Source organism: Oryx dammah, unplaced genomic scaffold, assembly GCF_014754425.2.
Source record: "Oryx dammah isolate SB20612 unplaced genomic scaffold, SCBI_Odam_1.1 HiC_scaffold_10, whole genome shotgun sequence".
Classification (NCBI taxonomy): domain Eukaryota; kingdom Metazoa; phylum Chordata; class Mammalia; order Artiodactyla; family Bovidae; genus Oryx; species Oryx dammah.
Window position 1 is genome coordinate 52,355,676 of NW_024070194.1, and position 18,598 is coordinate 52,374,273.

The 18,598-nt window shown below is 41.8% G+C and overlaps 2 protein-coding genes across 3 annotated transcripts in view; one reads left to right on the top strand and one right to left on the bottom strand.

The window, feature by feature from the left end:
- The first annotated feature begins 6,427 nt into the window (after positions 1-6,427).
- C1QL3 (complement C1q like 3) lies at positions 6,428-15,674 on the top strand. Its single transcript, XM_040248973.1, has 2 exons — positions 6,428-7,198; positions 13,012-15,674. The coding sequence occupies exons 1-2, from the start codon at positions 6,611-6,613 to the stop codon at positions 13,189-13,191; spliced, it is 768 nt and encodes a 255-aa protein (XP_040104907.1). The 5' UTR covers positions 6,428-6,610; the 3' UTR covers positions 13,192-15,674.
- The window catches only part of PTER (phosphotriesterase related), an 87,484-nt gene continuing 78,295 nt past the window's right edge, over positions 9,410-18,598 (bottom strand). For both annotated transcript variants that reach the window (XM_040248969.1, XM_040248970.1), the window contains exon 5: positions 9,410-16,619. In XM_040248969.1, the coding sequence (XP_040104903.1) occupies positions 16,409-16,619 (211 nt within the window). In that variant the 3' untranslated portion in view covers positions 9,410-16,408. The remainder of the gene's footprint in view (positions 16,620-18,598) is intronic.

Consider the following 18,598-nt stretch of genomic DNA (forward strand, 5'->3'; position numbering starts at 1 on the left):
GGAGTGGGGAGTGGAACCATGTTCACCTCACTTGATGCTCATGCCTCCTGCAGCCTAATTACTCTCTGAGCTAGTTTCTAGAATATTGGCTGCTCTTGCCTGGGTCTGGTTCTCTTGGGAGCTCTCTGTACCCTCTCTTCTCAGAATGCCTAATGGTTTAGATTTTTTATAACAAAACATCAAGACCACCCCAGTTCTTATTGCTGCCTGGCAGTTCATCTGTCTGTTGCACAGCTTCTCAACTGTGTCCCCAGGATACACCTTCTGCTAGAAGTTTCCTGCTTTTAGTTTCTTTGTTTATTTCAAATATTTTAGCATATAGTTGATTTACAGTGTTTTGTTAGTTTCAGGTGTGTAGAAGAGTGACTCAGTTATGCATATATATCTATTCATTCTTTCCTAGAGTCTTTCCTCATATAGGTTATCCCAGAATATTGAGGAGAGTTCTCTGTGCTACACAGTAGGTCCTGGTTAGTTATCTATATATATAGTGGGGTGTGTATGTTCATCCCAAGTTCCTGATTTATGCCCCTCTATGTTTCCCTTTTGGTAACCATAAGTCTGTTTTCAATATCTATAAGTCTGTTTCTGTTTTGTAAATAAGTGCCTTTAGTTTCTTGAATTCATCCACCTACCTTGTATGACTGAGTTATCCTGGGCACAGCTTAGGAGAACTTGCCAATTTCTTAGATCTCAGTCTTTGTAATATTTCCCTTCATTTCTACATTAAGTAGAGTCATAGGGACCAAAAATTTGACCCAAGGCAAGCAAGTAGGAAATATCCTATCCATACTAGAGATTTCATCCTTCTCTGGACAGACAGAGTAAGAATTCAAGGCCAACTTGAAACCATGTATTGTAACAGAGTCTTACATAATGTGTTAGTTACGGTCTCCATCTGGCTATTCGATCATTTTTTGACAGTAGATCTGCCAGCTAGCTGTTCCACTCACTGTCTTCTATGGAGGGTGATGTTGGAAATCCTCTCCTGCATGTGGTTCTGATTTAGGTCTGCAGCAGAGGGATGGCTCTTTTGGCTGTCTGTTCAAAGCCACCCTCTCTAGTTTGTCTGCATTGTTGAGAATCACCATCCAGAGGCTCAAGTCCTAAATAACTACCTCAGTGATTTTTAAATACACTTGCTACTTCAGATTTGGAGAACTTTCCAGGGGACAAAAGCATATTCTGATGCTTCCTTGCTGTGTTGTGCTAGGGTAAGTCCCTTCAGTCATGCCTGACTCTTTTGCAACTCTACAGACCATAACCCGCCAGTCTCCTCTGTCCATGGTATTCTCCAGGCAAGAATACTAGAATGGATTGCCACGCCCTCCTCCAGGGAATCTTCCTGACCCAGAGATCGAACCTGCATCTCTTAGGTCTCCTGCACTGGCAGGCAGGTTCTTTACCACTAGAGCCACCTTGGCAAATCCTAGGTTTTAAATGTAAAAACTTGGCCTGGCAAACTGCAGTGAATTCAAACTGCTATAAGGTTTTTTGTTCCTTTGAAGAGTAAAGTGATGCTTGTTTTGAGTTTTGTCTTGCTTTGTTTTATATTATAGAAGGCTGCTCTCCTGGACAACTTCTGTATTCTTTCTCGTTTTATCTAAGTCTGTATTACTCATTGCTTGTTGGATACAGTTTTTCTGAAGTCTGGTTCTTTAGCTTTAACTCCCTTGAGAGCCTTGTATTCTACATCCAATTCATAGACATACACACACTCCTCAGTAGGCTTACAATATATATTGGGTTGGCCAAAATGTTCATTTGGGTTTTTCCCTAAGATGAAACAGAAAAACCCAGATGAACTTTCTGGCCAATCCAGTACTAAGATAAAAATGGACATTTACTGGCTTCTCACTGGGCATTGAGTATCATTGTAATTAGATACATTAACTCTATCTTCACCACAATCCTGATTTAGGTGTTTCATAGAAAAGGAAATTAAGCCTCAGGAAGATTACAAGTAACTTCCCTAGCTACTAAATGAGGGAGCTAAGATTCAAATTGGGCTTCCCAGGTGGCTCAGTGGTAAAGAATCTGCCTGCCAGTGCAGAAGACATGAGTTCGATCCCTGGGTCAGGAAGATCCCCTGGAGTAAGAAATGGCAGACTGCTCCAGTATTCTTACCTGGAAAATTCCATGGAAAAAGGAGCCTGATGGGCTACAGTCCACAGGGTTGCAAAGAGTGGGACACAACTGAAGTGACTGAACACAGCACAAGAGTCAAGTTAAGACCCTTCTGTTTCCAGAGCTTCCCTATATAACTTGAAGCAGACTCTATCTGGCTGGAAACCTCCAATTCTTCAATCAGAGGAGTGTGTGTCCTAAAATACAATATGAAGACCCAGAAATTAAAGATCAATAGCTGATCCAGCCCCAATTATTATTATTTTTTTTTACATTTTTAATATCTATTTCTTTAGCTAGCCCTTGGGTTTGTGAATTCATTATTTTTTTTCCCCAGTGTTATAAGAAATGCTATTTCTGCTGAAGTGCTGCTGGATTTGAAAATTATTCTCATGACTAAATATTTATCTGCCTCAGATGAGCCTGGTGCAGGGCTATGCTGGCAGTGAGTGCTCAATAAAGATTAATGGATGGCCACACACATCTGTGTGGGAGTCGTGGATTGAGGATCTGCTCAGTTCTGCGAAAGAGACAGAAATGATATGGGAAAGGTGAAAATCACAGGATTATCACAAGTCCAGATCATGGGCATTTGACTTTATTATTTAATGGCTTCAAAGACCCAGGTGCAATAGGAATGGGAAGTTGGAGCCTAGTGTTTTCTTGAGAAATGACTGGGAAGTCCTGTGAAAATGAGATTCTAGGGCCTGCTTCCAAAACTAGTATCAATTATGAGATACAACTTGATTCTCTGATGAGGACTGAAAAGAAGCAAATATTTTTTTTTCAATTGACACATTTTCTATTATTATAAACATATAAAGATGAGTAATATGCCATATCAGATGGTTTATTCAAACTGTCAGAATAAGGGCTGAAGCGTGAGTAACTTTCCAGAGAAACTTCTGAAAAATTGAAGCAGTGGTAAGTGGCAGAAATCAGCCATGAGTTCATCTACCACACAGGTATCCCTGAAAATCTTGAGAAAAGAAGCTTCTCCCTAAGTATTGATATATGATTTATAGAGGAAAGGAAAGAGAAGGAGCATTTAAACTTCCTTCATTAAAAAGCAAATGTCCATGCACTGCCCAGGTGTGTGCACTCAAGGGAAAGACTAGGGTCAGCCGTGTGAACTCAGAGAAGGTGTCCTTCTTATGAAGGATGACATGACAATTGAGCACCAGTCCACATCTCAGCAGAACTTTGAGATATTAAAGCCCTCATTTGCAAAAATCAAGCTGTGCCTTGGCATTAGAGAAAGTAGGAGGAAAGCCTGAATTACTAGAACAGTACCGCAGGTCTTGGGCTGGGCCAGAATGTGTCCATACTACCATGCAGAGGAAAGTGTACCAGCAAACACTGGATGGATTTCTATGGGTCAGTCTCACCATCTGCCAAGTGAGCAAGTAGAAAACAGCTTTCCAGGGTCCCTTTTAACTCTACTGTTTCATCCTTGATGGGTTCCTCTATGGGATAAGAATTCAGGCATGTATTGGATTGGCCAAAAAGTTCGTTCCGGTCCATAAGGTGTTACAGAAAAACCCACACAAACTTTTTGACCAAACCCAATATATTCAGGTTTTTTATGAGAATTTATTTATACAATTCTCCCTTTTTAAAAAAAACTTTGCTTTTATTCCCCTACTCAACTCTTCTTCGCAATAAAGAACTCGGATGACATCTGATAATTTGGTGTATTGGGGAAGAACTTATTTCATTAATACATTACCTGCTACTGCTGACACCACATTTTGTCCCTCACTCCCCTCCACTCCACAAAGAAAGGTAACTTTGAGAAGCAACCCAGAAGAGATGTTAGGAAAATAGATACTGTTGCCTGGAGAGAACTATGTGTTTGTTGCTTAAACATACGAAAAAATAAGGCAGCTCATGTGAACAAAAACAGTGAGAAATGTATGTGTAACTATGTCCAGTGTAAAGACAGATGTTTATAAAATCAACCCCTTCAAATAAAAGTGAAAGGTTTGAGAAGTGAGAAGCACTGTGTCCCACTAGCAGGAGGAGGGGCCATGTCAGCAGCTAGAAGGTGTGATCCTGGGGAGTAGGGAGACCTGGGCTAGGATGCCCCCCACTGCCCAATGCCTTAATGTTGATTCTCCCAGGAAAGACCTGACGAGCTGCTGACATTTCTCTTAGAAGAATCAATGAATTTTTGTTTCCTTCTGCCTCCTCATTTGACCTTATTTTGTTCTGAAATAGAGGAGGAGGAGAGAAAGAACTGAACTGGTGGGGTGGGATGGGGGTAGGCAGAAAGCAGAGAGGAGAGGATGTCCATCCATGGTGTGGAACCCACAGACCAGATCACAGGCCCCTGATGGCCACCTGGGATGCTATTGTTTGCTGGTTGTGCAGTCTTACTTGTTTCTGCTTCTCATTTCAATTCTCGACCGATGTAATAAGTCACCGTCTTCCCAGCCATCATCCCCGTATTGACAAGCAAATGTCACCCACGTTTGATTGACATCCGTTGCTCCTGAATGCAGAAGTATGATTTACGAATCAATTCTACTTGTTTATTTAAAGTCGTTCTTGTGTGTCTTATGTATTTGTCGGTGGGATAACTTGCTTAATATCTACTGTGGAGGGGCTTTCCATTAATATTATAAATTCAGGTTGGTCCTTCTGCTTGCCATCACAAATGGGAGCTCTTCCTTCTCATATTTTGCCCATTTTCCCCCTCCCCCAAGACACATGCAGGAAATGTGCTTGACTTGCAGGGCTCTTTCTGTGTCTTAGGAAAAGATCTTGTCCAGTACTTTTGTGAACGCTGCCTGCTTTCAAGACTTCTGAAGGCATCCTGACGAGTGATTATTTCTCATGCATGTACTACCTTTAAGTAAATGCAACTTAGGTCTATGGCTGAATCTCCTGAAAGGTTGCTAGAACTGTAAGCCTATAATCAGAGTGCCTGTCTGTACTCACCATTTGCAGCATTTGTCAAAAGAGTCCCCCCTGCCCCCTTTTATGTGGTGGGCATGTTCATTTAAAATCCTTGAGAAAGGTCCTTTGGCTTTTCAACACACCTTACTGTTTTTTGGGTAACATCTTATTTCACTTTGGAAGGCTGGTGAGGAAAATCATAAGGTTAAAAAAAAATCACATCTGCCATCTGGAAAATTCTAAAGGGCCCTCCTTATGTTAAAAGTGGCATTTTGAGAAAGAAAAAAAAAAAAAAACACCTGAAGCGCCGATTGTGGGTGAGCCATTAGAGAAATACTGTCAACCCAGCCACCCTCCATTCAACCTTCAACTGCACCTTCCAACTGGGGCTGCAGGCAGTGGGGAAATAGAGGACTTAGGTGTGACCCTTGAGTTCTGAAGGCTCCTCCTGTACATCTGTCTCACCTCCCCCCACCCCCCACCCCATATGTCCAGGGAGAGCGCTGCCATCGCTTGAGTTCAGCAAGGGAGTATTCAGGATCTCACTGTTCATCCATGTGCAGAGAAGGAAAAAAAAGAGAGAGAGAGAGAGAGAGGCCGAGGGGGGGGGGGAAAAATCCCACATTGTCAGAGTAATGCCAAACTCTCTTTGAGTGGGATGAGCAGAGCAGATGCCGCAATGAGATGCCAAAGCGGCTCCCCTTCCTCTGCGCCTTGGGTGCCTATAAATTGCTCCGGCGCGCGTTTGTCAGCCTCCTCTTCTCCTGGCAGGTGGTACCCAGGCAGAATTCTGCGTTCAGTCTCTCTCTCGCTCCGCTCCCGGCCGTGAGGCGCTCGCCACTGCTCGCCAGCTCCTCCGATCCAGCCTGGAGCCTCTCCGAGCCGCCACTGGTGCCCAGCGCCACCGCTCCACTCACCCGGGGGGCGCCGGGCCCTAACTCGTGCGGCCGGTGCGCGGGGTTTTGGGGATGCGCATCTATTAGAGTTCTGGTGGTTGCCGAGGAGGGGAAAAAAAAAAAAAAGAAAAGGCAGGAGAAGGGCGATCCCAGCGAGCGAAAGAAGAGGAGGCAGAAAAAGGCAACTTCAGACGGAAAGTTGGTGCGAACTGGCGCAGTCGGCAAAAACGGAAAAGTCGATCGCAGGCGGCGGCATAAAAGTGTGAGCGGCCCGGGCGAGCGCGAGAGGCGGCGGCTGCTCTGCACTCAGGGCGGCCGCGCCGGCGCCCCGGCAGCCACAGGTGCGAGGGGCTCGCGGGAGGCGAGAGGGCGCCCTGCGCACCCCTCCCCCTGCCCCCACCCCCACCCGCACCCCCAGCTCGGGACTTCAGCTCAAGTCACTTGGCGTCCGAGCTCCCTCCCCAGCCGCAGCCTCAGCTGGGGGGAGAGCCAGAGCCCGCGAGGAGCGGCCGGCGCGCGCCCGCCCAGGGGACTTGGGGTTCGCAGGGGGTTGTTTTCGGCTCTGAGGAGGTCCCCGCCCAACCTTCAAAATTTTGTCCAAAAGCAGACAAGAGGATCGCCCCGCGCTGAGCCGGCTGGTGGGCAGCAGGAGGCGCCTGATTGCAGCCGGGGCGCTGGGGGTGGTGATGGTGCTGCTGCTGGTGATCCTCATCCCGGTGCTGGTGAGCTCGGCCGGCACGTCGGCGCACTACGAGATGCTGGGCACCTGCCGCATGGTCTGCGACCCCTATGGGGGCACCAAGGCGCCCAGCACAGCCGCCACGCCCGACCGCGGCCTCATGCAGTCCCTGCCCACCTTCATCCAGGGCCCCAAAGGCGAGGCCGGCAGGCCGGGGAAGGCGGGCCCGCGGGGGCCCCCGGGTGAGCCCGGGCCGCCGGGCCCCGTGGGCCCCCCGGGCGAGAAGGGCGAGCCCGGCCGCCAAGGCCTGCCGGGCCCGCCGGGGGCGCCGGGCCTGAACGCGGCCGGGGCCATCAGCGCCGCCACCTACAGCACGGTGCCCAAGATCGCCTTCTACGCCGGCCTCAAGCGGCAGCACGAAGGCTACGAGGTGCTCAAGTTCGACGACGTGGTCACCAACCTCGGGAACCACTACGATCCCACCACGGGCAAGTTCACCTGCTCCATCCCGGGTATCTACTTCTTCACCTACCACGTTCTGATGCGAGGAGGGGATGGCACCAGCATGTGGGCTGATCTCTGCAAAAACAACCAGGTGAGAGCAGGCGTAGGGCGGGGAGGGCGCTCGAGAAGGTGCAAGCGAGAGGGAGGAGACCCCGGAAATGGGGGGTGGGAGCCCGCGGAGGAAGGGCGCGGCAGCTCCCGCTCCCAGGAGCTTCCAGCGAGGGAGAATGCTGTCCCCACCCTGGGGAGGCGGGGGTCGTACGCGGAAGAGCGCCCGGAGGCCTGGCGAGGGTGGCTTCCGAGCCCGGGCACCTGCGCTCGGTGCGAGCGACCCTAAGAAGCGGGAAGCAGGATTCGGTCCCGGGACAGTTCGTGCACCTCGGGCAGTCCCGGAGGAGAAAGCCACACCCCCCCCCGCCCCCCGCGCCCTGGCTGTGGGATGCTCACCAGCGTGGGGTCACTGTCAGATTTTGCCGGGAATTGGGAGGGCTAGGGGAGCCAGAAGTGGGCGTGCCAGCGTGACAAACCCGAGGGAGAAAGACCTGGGCCCAAAGGAAAAAATAGAAGGGGCGCGGATGAGTGAGTCCGAGCCCAGGGCGCACCCCGGGCCAAGGCAGGACCACGGGATCCGCGATCGCCAGGCACGGATAAACTCACAAGTAGTCAAATTCGAGATGCAAAACTCTGGTTTAGATTTCAGCTGAAGAAGGGGGAGAGGCAATAAGTGCTGCTAACAAAAGGAAAAGTTGAGAATCCTGGGTTTGTGCCATAAAACACGCTCCCATACACACAGCCCAAACTCCACGGGCTGGAGCCGGAGGAGGCACATGCGGGTGGTCAGGAAGCTGGTGGCCCAACCCAACCCCGGGGCGATGAGCCTCCCTGCCAGCGAGCCCCAGGGCGCCTTCGTGAGGGTCTCTCCAACCCAACCTTTCCCTCACAAGCAGCGGTGGCCTTGGCCTGGACTGTGAAATAGCCTCAGGTTAGCCCTCGGCCAGACGACTTGCTCCCCTGAGCCAAGCCGTTGGGCGCTGCTCCAAGGGCCACTGGTCTGCGTTGTTAGGCTGGGGCCACTTTCCCGATGCCTTGAGAAATCCGCGGTCATTGCAAAACCGAAGTGTGTCTGATCTCTTAGTCAGGGGAGGAAATCATATTTGTATCTACCTCAAGGTGTATTCAGACCCTCTGCACACGATAAATCGGCAGCCGCTGAGGGAGGCCTTGCAGCCTGCAGTCTGGGCTGAGTTCTTGGGTTTAACTTTGCTTCTCGGGTGGCACAGAGTCCCCCCTCCATCTGGCTCCCCATGACCCTGCGAGAGCCAACTGTGATGTAACAAGGATTCTCAGGCTTCAGGTCGCTTGTCCCTTGAATTGAGACCTTTCTAGCTATAACCCTGGTTTCTATTAAGCCACATTAAACCAGAATTTATTCCAAACACACAATTCACGGTGTCAGAATTCTTCCAAAGTGAAACACAAATGCTCTAAATAAATAAGAGAAAGGGCGGAATATCCTGTTCGTTCTCTTTCCTATCACCCCTCACTTCTAAAGGAATTCAGAAGTAAATGGCTTAAGGGACCCTAAGATCGGATAGAACAAAAAAGAGGGAAAATGGCCACCAGGAGGCACTGACAGGGTTGTTTATTATAGTTATTATGCATGAAAAGAATATTAAGATAAATAAAAATTATTCACGGAGCAGTGGCTTCGTTATAGGTAAATGGCTAAAAAGGGCATGACTCATTGTAACCAAAATAGAGCTATTGTGTCACCCTAACAAAATGATTTGTGAACAGCCCCTCAGTAGGCAGTGATGAGGCACCCATTTATTTACATTTTGGCTGCCTTCTGACTCAAAGATTAAGTCTAGCAAATACTGTCAGGCTGAAGAGATTGTTTTTAGAGGTATTAATTCCAATTTAAAAAAAAACAAAAGATTCAAGTTGTTTCAGCCAGAGTATAAAAGCACACATCTTTAAGTCTCTGGAAATTGCAATTACATGAAAAGCTGGGGAGCAGTACATTTAAATTAGGTTAAATGTTGACGCTGAGGCCAGATTTAGATTCCAGGAAAACCTTACCATATATGTGTTCCATGTGCAGTTTGTTTTTTAAAATTATTTCATTGTTTGAAGTGTAGAAGGCTTCTTTGTATCATCCTAGGAAATGCATTCTGTGAGGATCAGGAAAAAAAAAAAAAGGCAAAACAGCTGACCTGATAATGTATAATGCTTTTCATTGGCATTATTAAGCTGCTGCTTCTATAAAAGGTGAGCAACAAGTTATTCAGAAAAACAAATACCGTAGCAAACAATATATTTTCGAGTTCAGCAAGGACTGTTTTGCAAAATGGTTATTACGATATTAGTGTTAAATTCTATCTCCAGAAGAGAACTATTTTGTAAAGTCTGGTCTGCAGGCATTACAAATGACAAATCTTACAAAATCTTTTTTTAATTAATATTAAAGAAAGAGTTGATCCTTGATTTTCAATTTTACTCTTGTCTGATCACTTCTTAGACAGCAGTACCCTCTTCTGAGCTGACCTAATTTGTTTTCATAAAACAGAAACTCAAGAGATCCATGTCAGTGTAATGTTCTATGGATTAAGCAGATTTGAGAAGCACAAAAAATTAAACTAAAAAAGCAGTTCACTCTAGGATAGAGGAATGCCTCTGGACCGTAACCATATGAGAACCATTTTATTTATGCTTTTTGTTTGAATGCAGAATCACAGATGGAAACATCAAAGGCCAGTAAATTAACCTGATACACCACTTAACCTTTTGTTTATGATTCCACAGAAGTACAATGAAAATGAAATTATGAGAGCATCAGTAGCAATTAATTAAATTAGCAAATGTTACCATAAATATTGTCTCTAATGATAAACCCTCACTAATAAGATAATGCTAAGGCAACATAACCTATTATATCCTCACAAACAGAGAACTAAAAGACCATGATTCTCATATTCCCCATGAAACCATCAACCTAAATTTAATCTTACCATGTGTTAAAAGCCCATGACAGTGCATATTAAAGGCAAAAGTTGGACTCAAATAGCTTTAACAGAGACAGGAATTTTTTTTTAAGTTTATATCCTGAATAAAAAATGCAGCTATTTGAGTCCAGTCACTATAATACCACTATAATAAGCTACTCTAATTTTCTGGAAAGAAAAAAAAATAATAAGCTACTGTAATAAAAAATAAAACTGGCTTAAGATAAGAACTATAAAATAATTAAAGATCCATTTTTACTCTAAGAATTTATTAGTCATGGCACCAGTAAATATGAGATATATTGGAAATAATGGACAGTTTGTGGGCTGGTATTAATTTATTAGCAAGATTCATGAAGTGTCAAATTAATTATCTTTTTAGGGGCTGTGAAACATGCATTAAAGATCAGCAGAATCTAAATAGTTAACTTATAAGATGAAAAGATATTAGAGTACATTTAGGTAGAAATGGGTATATGGGGCAAAGAAAAGAATGCATCAACCTCTCAGAAAAAATGCTGAAATCAGTATACATTTTGGAACCTGAAAATAGTCTCCAGGGTAGATACATCTCTTTCCTCAATAGTTTGATGGCTTAAAGGAAGAATTGTTGGAAGTTACTGGGCTGTATACTAGAGCTTGAAATTTCAAGTTCCATTATACCTTTATAGTATGATCAGGTGAGCAGGCATACAAAAATCCAGCAAAGTACACTAGAATATGGCACGTATTTAATTGGGAGAGTATTATGGTACAGTACAGGTTAAAATCTTAGAGAATGACTTTCATTAAAAAGCAATCACACTGGCTTTATCCAACAAAGGAAGTGAAAACTGTAAGGGTAACCTTCCAGTCTGTGGGATCACCCTAATGCATTTGCAGATTTTCATGGTAACACCTACTGAATAAAAATGGTAACATTTACATGGGTTTGTGGTTAGACCCCATAATGCAATAGAACAAAAATTGCATTATGTATGTGTTTAAGACTGTTATCTCTAAATCAACTGATTTTGATCATCCCAGTTCTCAAATGCCCTCATGAAGAAAACAGTGTTAAGGCACAATACCCATAGAATTTCATAGTAAATACCTAAAGTGCTAAGTAAAAATGTGTGGCTAATTATTAGGAGAGAAACCTATTATAGGTTGATAATTCATATATTACTAATATGGCTAGCTATTATTTTGTATTTTAATTTTTCTCACTCATTAAAAATCCACACATTAAAAAAAAAAATCAAGTCCTAAGAATGCTGTCCTCCTTGTAGATTATTTTCTCCTAGAAATGTAATGACTAGATGAAATTAGTGAATCAAAGCATCCAACTCCTATAATCGAATGGATTAATTCCTAAGAAATATTATGACATTAAGTTGTATTTTTATTAATGTTCAAAACAGATGACTTCACTAAAGTGGTGTATACATTTGAATCAGTGCTTCTCAGCATAATTATATATTGCTTTCACTATATTAGTGTCAATTAGCACAGTGTTAAATGATTCTAAATCTTTAAGCCCTTTTCTCCTTTTGCCATATGATATCCAGAAAGAAATGCTTAAAATACTACTCGAATTACAAGTTCAGCAGTGTCAAAGAGCCTTCTCCTTTTTTAACATTTCAGCATTACTGTGAGAACATACCACATGAAAATTTAATTTGAAAACCTATCATTTAAATTTTGAAAGAAAGGAATGGAAATGCTTGACTTATGTCTCATTTCTCTCATTTTGCCAAGTGATAAAATCCCACATATTGCACCCCAAGTCATGCATTATTACATAGTACAGGTTTACAAAACCACTAAATCACTCGCTGTGTTATTTGGGGAAATATCATTACAGTGGAATAGAAACAAGCCACAAAGTAGATGTTTTACTGAAATAAATCAAGTACAAGTCTGCCTATTGAAAAATTTTTTTTCCAAGGTAGACTCAAAATACAACTAAATGAATGTGAAGCCTAATTGGAGTTGAGAATGTGACAGAATGTCCATATTACTTGATATGATGGGGAATTGGACTGTTTGCAAGTGTCTGTCAGCTCTCTAATGAGATCACAGGCTCAACCTGAGTGGAGTATAAGCAAACCTCCATCCTCAGAGCAAACCACACATTTAGAATCACCTAAATATAAAAGGGTATTCCATGAGATCATTCAAAAATTCTAGAAATTTTAGAGACATCAAATCATGGGAATGTTGTTCCTTCTGTAAGTTTTAGATGTATTGAAATTAAATAGGTTAAGTGTACACAAGTGATAAAAAGGCACAAATAGAAATAAGAGCTATGAAAACTTTTAAACCAATAATGTTTGATTCAGGTACAGAGGCTTTTCCTTGAATTAGATTTTGAAAGCCCCAAATCAAAAAGATTTCTTCTTTTCTTCTTTCTGGATAGTAGAGTTAGAAGAGTCAGATTTCTCTGAGTCTGTACATATCATGAATCTCAATTTTCTAATCATCAGAGGGACCAACTGAAGTTTGGTTTGAACTTCTGTACTCATAGACAACTGGTTAGAATACTGCTGCTTGGTTTAAATTAAAATGCAAAAAACAATGGCCATTTCAGGAAGTGATTGGGTATAGAGATACAAGGAATTAGAAAAGTCCTGATTTAGGAAGAGAAGAGATTGGTATGCATTGTTTACCACATATAGTTGGGAAAAAAAAAAAAAAGACTGCTAGAATGACCATCAGAAAAGCACTATTTTATGTTTTCCAATAGCGTAGTTGAAACTGTTGCAAAGATATCCTCATAAAGCCCCAAGGCCAAGGTGGACTTGGCTGTGCTAAATTCAGGGCCCTGATGGCCAGTCTATTTATGGTGCTGTGGGAATGGCAAAAAAAAAAAAGAAAATCTCTTTTGCAGATTCTAATTCTTGTCTGTTTCACACAGGTGCGCGCCAGCGCAATTGCCCAAGATGCGGATCAGAATTACGACTATGCGAGTAACAGTGTGGTTCTTCATCTGGAGCCAGGAGATGAAGTCTACATCAAGTTAGATGGCGGGAAAGCCCACGGAGGCAACAACAACAAATACAGCACATTTTCTGGATTTATTATCTATGCTGACTGATTGTGCAAAAACTAAGCTTCTTGCTCTGAGTTCAGACCTTGGATTCATGTGGCTAACGTCAGTGAACCGAGGACCCCAGGGGATGCTGGATGCGGGGCACCTCAGCTGTGTATATGATGTGGGGGATTCAAATGCTACCTGACTCACATCTGTGTACTCAGAACATGATGTAAAAAAATATATTACAATCAAGATAAGCAGATGTGTGATCCACTACCGCCAAAGCAAATACTCCTTATTGTTAGTGTCCATGTGAATGAAGTCCTATATATAGATCACAAATTTTTATAGAAAAATCTAAGACACTGAATTATTTCTTCGATATATATGATACTTTGGTGTACTGTGATCTCACTGCTTTTATCCATATGTCAGCTTTGGTTCCTGTGAGTTGATCTGCTAATTATGAAACTCGGGGTCCATTTACAGTGTGGGAAAGAATGACTTTTACCCTGCAGGAGAGGGTCTCATTGACACAATGCTGCTTTGTCCCCAAAGAAATCGTTTGCCTTGTATTCTTGTTAACTTTAGCTTAGACCTGGGAATGATTCAACTTCAAGCCTTAACCTGGACTTTTCTGGATTTGAGGGAATTCCCAAGCCTATGGTCATTTTCCACATTTCCTTTGACTTAGGAATCTTCTTTTCTTTTTGGGTGATAGTTCTTAAAAATAGAGATTGAACTTGTATCATAGGATTACCCTCTAAGTGTGTAAACGTGTAATTATGTATGGTATTTAGAAAAATCCCTTGTGTCCGGTTTGTCAATAGAATGTGTTTAGGTTTACTTGGACAAGTCAGAGAAATTTATTCTTTGGTGTTAAATCAGACAGAGGCTTTTGCCTTCTTTGAAACAAAAGATTATTCACAACCCAATGCACATAGGTTTAATTTGCACTGCTGCATGCATCACCGAGGGAACACTAAATAAGGCCTTCAAATAGTTACAACAGGTCGTGGCCTGAGGTTATTTCAAAACAAACCATTTCACATATAACTAATATGACAACAAAGTGTATATATTTTATACAAATACCTGCTACATATATATATGTGTATGTATATATATATATGTTAGATGAAATATAATATATATATGGCTTCAGACCGTAGGTACAGTGGCTATATAGACCCAAAAATTTAATTAAAAAATATGTACATGTAGGCAGAAACACAAACGTGCATAAATTACTTATTTTGGATTGAAATATATTTTGGAAGACAAAAATATATGCAGTAGCAAAATCATTCAGATGACTTCTAAGAGTGATCCAGAAAATTAAATTTTATCAGGTTACAGTGCCCCAGAAATCACATGTCTGTAAGTTAAGCCTATGGCTTCTTTATTACCATATGCCAATCAATACTTTCACTGCATTCTGTGACTGTTACTGTTAGGACTGCAGAGATGAAGTAGCTGTCCTTTGCAGTGTTTATGAATCATATGCATTTGAATGATCAATTTTTTTTTCTCAAGTGGCCTGAAGCTGACAGTAAGGTAGATTTTGAGAGTAGTGCAAATCCTTCCTCTCTGTTTAAAATACACTGCCAAAAGCCATCTCTTTATTCTAAGAAAAAGATTTGAAATGCATGTTGATATATCCTAACTATCAGACTACTTCCACTATTACAATGAAAAATCTGTTCCACTCTCAGTTGCCTTTGAAGACTCTTTGACAACTACATTTCAAAAACAGAGACTGAAAAATCTGTCCCTTTTACTGGTGAAGGGCATTTGCATTTGTTCATTTAAAGGAATTAGTTTGTTCTCCTGGCTCCTTCCTCTTGGGTGCTTTCTGTTCTAATACACAGAAAGCTTGATCATCGTTGATCCACAGAAATATCTTTTATTTCACGAACCTCAACTTTCTGAATGAGTTACGCCTGGTGTTCCTATCTGAAAGTGCTGTTTGCTTGGTTTAAATGCCTTGGTCTGAGTAACTCTCGTGATTTACATGATTAGCAACACTTAGCCCCTTTATCAACACTATGACTAACTCTATTTGGCCTTTCTAATATGTAAGATAAATTATAAAGGAGTTGCAGTGGATTTTATTTCCATTTAACAATATGTATTTATCGAAGAGGAATTAACAGTAAGAGTTTGGAGACTTTTCTTTATTAGGTAGCAAATAGTATAGTGAAGGATTCAACCAAAAGATTAGTTTATAAACAGCAGTACATATCAACTAAGAGTTTCAAAAAATGTTTTATTTACACTAAACATCAGGTCTGGGTACCTTTTTAAAATTTGGCTCTAGAATCAGACTGTCATTTCTAATAGATCTGACCTTTTCTTCAGATAAATAAGCATTATTTCCTGTTCAGGCTCAAGGAAAGACAAATGAAAGGTAAAGAAAATAAAGGGAATATATATATAAGGCAAACATTTCTCTTTTTTTGCATTCTATATTATTAATTAATTAAATTGTGGCCTTTGTTATTATAAATGTAATGATTCATTAAACTATATTATGTAATATATTTTGACTTCTATGATTGAATTTTTATAATAGAATACTATGCTGTATGTTCATATCCCCCTATATAAATTTTTCAAATCACAAGACAATATAGGAAAACTGGATACCGGAAAGGCACAGGCAACAAAACTGATTTATTTTAAGTATATGAAGATAGGTGAACAGATATAATTAACCTTCCACAATATTTTTACTGTTGTGAATTGGTTATTGTATTACAGTATCCTTAAAATAAATGTCTCAAAATTTAGCTTCCTTTGCTGCAGAAGCTATTTTAAAGTGGGATATTATTCATTAAGCATTAATTAAAGAACAGCAGGATAATTAGTAGAATCATCAATTTTACAAGAAACATTAGATTCCTCCAGACGGGGGTAATTTAACTAAAAACAGTTTAAATTTTCTCAAGGAGTGCTGCTGATGGATTAAGAAAACAAAACAAAAGGAAGCAAAACTCTACTCAGGGGGTCTAAACTGTAAATCATCATTTGGAAATGGCTACTTCTGTATTTATTTTATGAAGGAAAAACAATAGGGCTTAATTAGGCTCCGCAGCTCCCTAAAGGTACAGATGGAATAGCCAGTTTCTGAGAAGGCAAAAGTCTCCTATTTCTCATAAAAAGGAAATATTCTGCCATTAGTCCTTTGTGGATCTGATTAATATCTCACAGTGGGTTTGAAATCACTGTTCCCAGGCAAGCTTTACATTCAAGGTGTGAATTCATAACAACCATCCTATTTGAAAGTTAGCCATTGCTTGGGGTTCTTGATCAGTATCTTATCAAGTGCACCCTCAGTTATCCCCCTCAGCAACATTTTAGGAACAATGTTGGTAAGGATATGGGAATAGCCGTGACCTCCATATTTCGTCAGCCGATTCTTCGTATGTATGTCGTGTGCCATCAGAATTCGATCCTCGTAGCCCTCATCCACCAGAAGTCGCACCCTGTGAAAAAATGGTAATTCATTATATGGCACTGGTTTCACGTTTACAACATTCAGAATGCTTTAAACTTTTTCCTACTCATAAACCTATTGTGTTGTCGTAAAGATACCATCTTCCATTGCGAAAACACCCTTAATAAATATTGCGTGGTGATGCTAAAGATATTATCCTGTCGTACTAGGAAGAGGATTTTTATTCCATGCACACAGAAATTCCTAGCCTGTGATATTTATGATGATGCCTGGCAAGCCTGCATTAAAGATAGCTTCTAATCAGATGTGCCAGTTTGAATAAATGGCCATTTTAGCATTTCATTAAATAACTTTATCCTGAATTTGTATCCAGCTCTCCATTCTAAAATACCTCACTTAGTGAACCCATTCTTCAGATCTCAGTCTCTCTGTCTCTCCTATTTTTGTTTTCTAGCAAGTAAAATCAATGACTATTTGGGATTAAAATAGCAAAACGATAGGAATCTTCATACAAGTAAAATGTTCTGAAACTAAAATTGGTTGGTTTTAAAATGAAGGACATGTGATGCAGTAGACAGCTTTTAAAAATATTTATTTATTTTATTATTTCTTTGGCTGCACTGGGTCTTAATTGTAGCATGTAGGATCTTTAGTTGTGGCATGGGGGATCTAGTTTCCCGACCAGGGATCAAACCTGGGCCTCCTGCATTGGGAGCACAGAGTCTTAGCCACTGGACCAGGGAAATCCCTTGGTTGTCATTTTTCTAAATTAATTTTATTGAAGTAGAGTGGATTTACAATTTGTGTTCATTTCTGCTGTATAGCAAAATGACTCCATTATACATATATATTCTTTTTCACATTCTTTTCCATGATGCTATTTCACAGGATATTGAGTATTGTTCCCTGTGTTACACAGCAGACCTTGTTGTCCCATCCTGTTTCTAGAAGTTTGCATATCTGCTAATCCAAAACTCTCAGTCCTCCCCAGTCCCCCTCCCCTCCCTTGGCCACCATCAGTCTGTTCTCTATGTCTGTGAGTCTGTTTCTGTTTTGTAGCTATAGTTCATACGTGTCATATTTTAGATCAGTCATCATTTTTAAAAGGTCAGTTTCAGTCCCTCTGCGTTAGTCCTTTTGAAGCTGATGGGTCTTTTGACTTGGTAGTAGTGTGGGAGCGTTGGATTAAATTTACCAATAAAAATTTACTCTGTCTTCCTTCTGTGTCAATGAAATTGCTATAAATAATGAACTGTTCCTTTAAATTTATAGTCAGTGAACTATAGAACAGCTTTCTGCCTATTGTCTAAACATCTAATCCTGTTTGCTTTGTTAAGTGCTGTAATCCGTAGTGTGAGTCAGTCCCCTCGTGACAGCCACCATCTGTGGATGTCTGGACGCTGGGCAGTGTCTGCCGTGACTTCCATGGGTCTCTGAGGGCAGGACATGCAGCTTGGAGACCCTGGCTGTTCTCTGACCTTTTCTATATTATCTTGTTGGCCCCTAAATTCCCCAATGGATCTAGATAGATGGGCAGCACTTTCCTCCAAGGGCTAATTATTTGAAAGGTATCCTTTTTGCTTCAATAGTGCTTTTGGCATTCTAGGGCATGAGTCATATTTAATAAATCCTACAGTAAGCAAAGGGCTTCCCTGGTGGCTCAGTGGTAAAGAATCTGCCTGCTAGTACAGGAGATGGGGGTTTGATCCCTGGTCTCAGAAGATCCCCTGGAGAAGGAGATGGCAACCCACTTTAGTTTTCTTGCTTGGAAAATCCCATGGCTCCATGCCAGGAGCCTGGCAGGCTAGAGTCCATTGGGTCTCAAAAGAGTCAGACATGACTTAACAACCAAACAACAACAACAGTAAGCAAAATTTGCGTCGCCACAACACCACACTTGAACACAAAGCTTTGCCTTCTGAGAATGTGCATTTTATTTTATTCTTATGAATTTTTATTGGAGTATAGCAGCTTTACAATGCTGTTAGTTTCTGCTGTTCAGCAAAG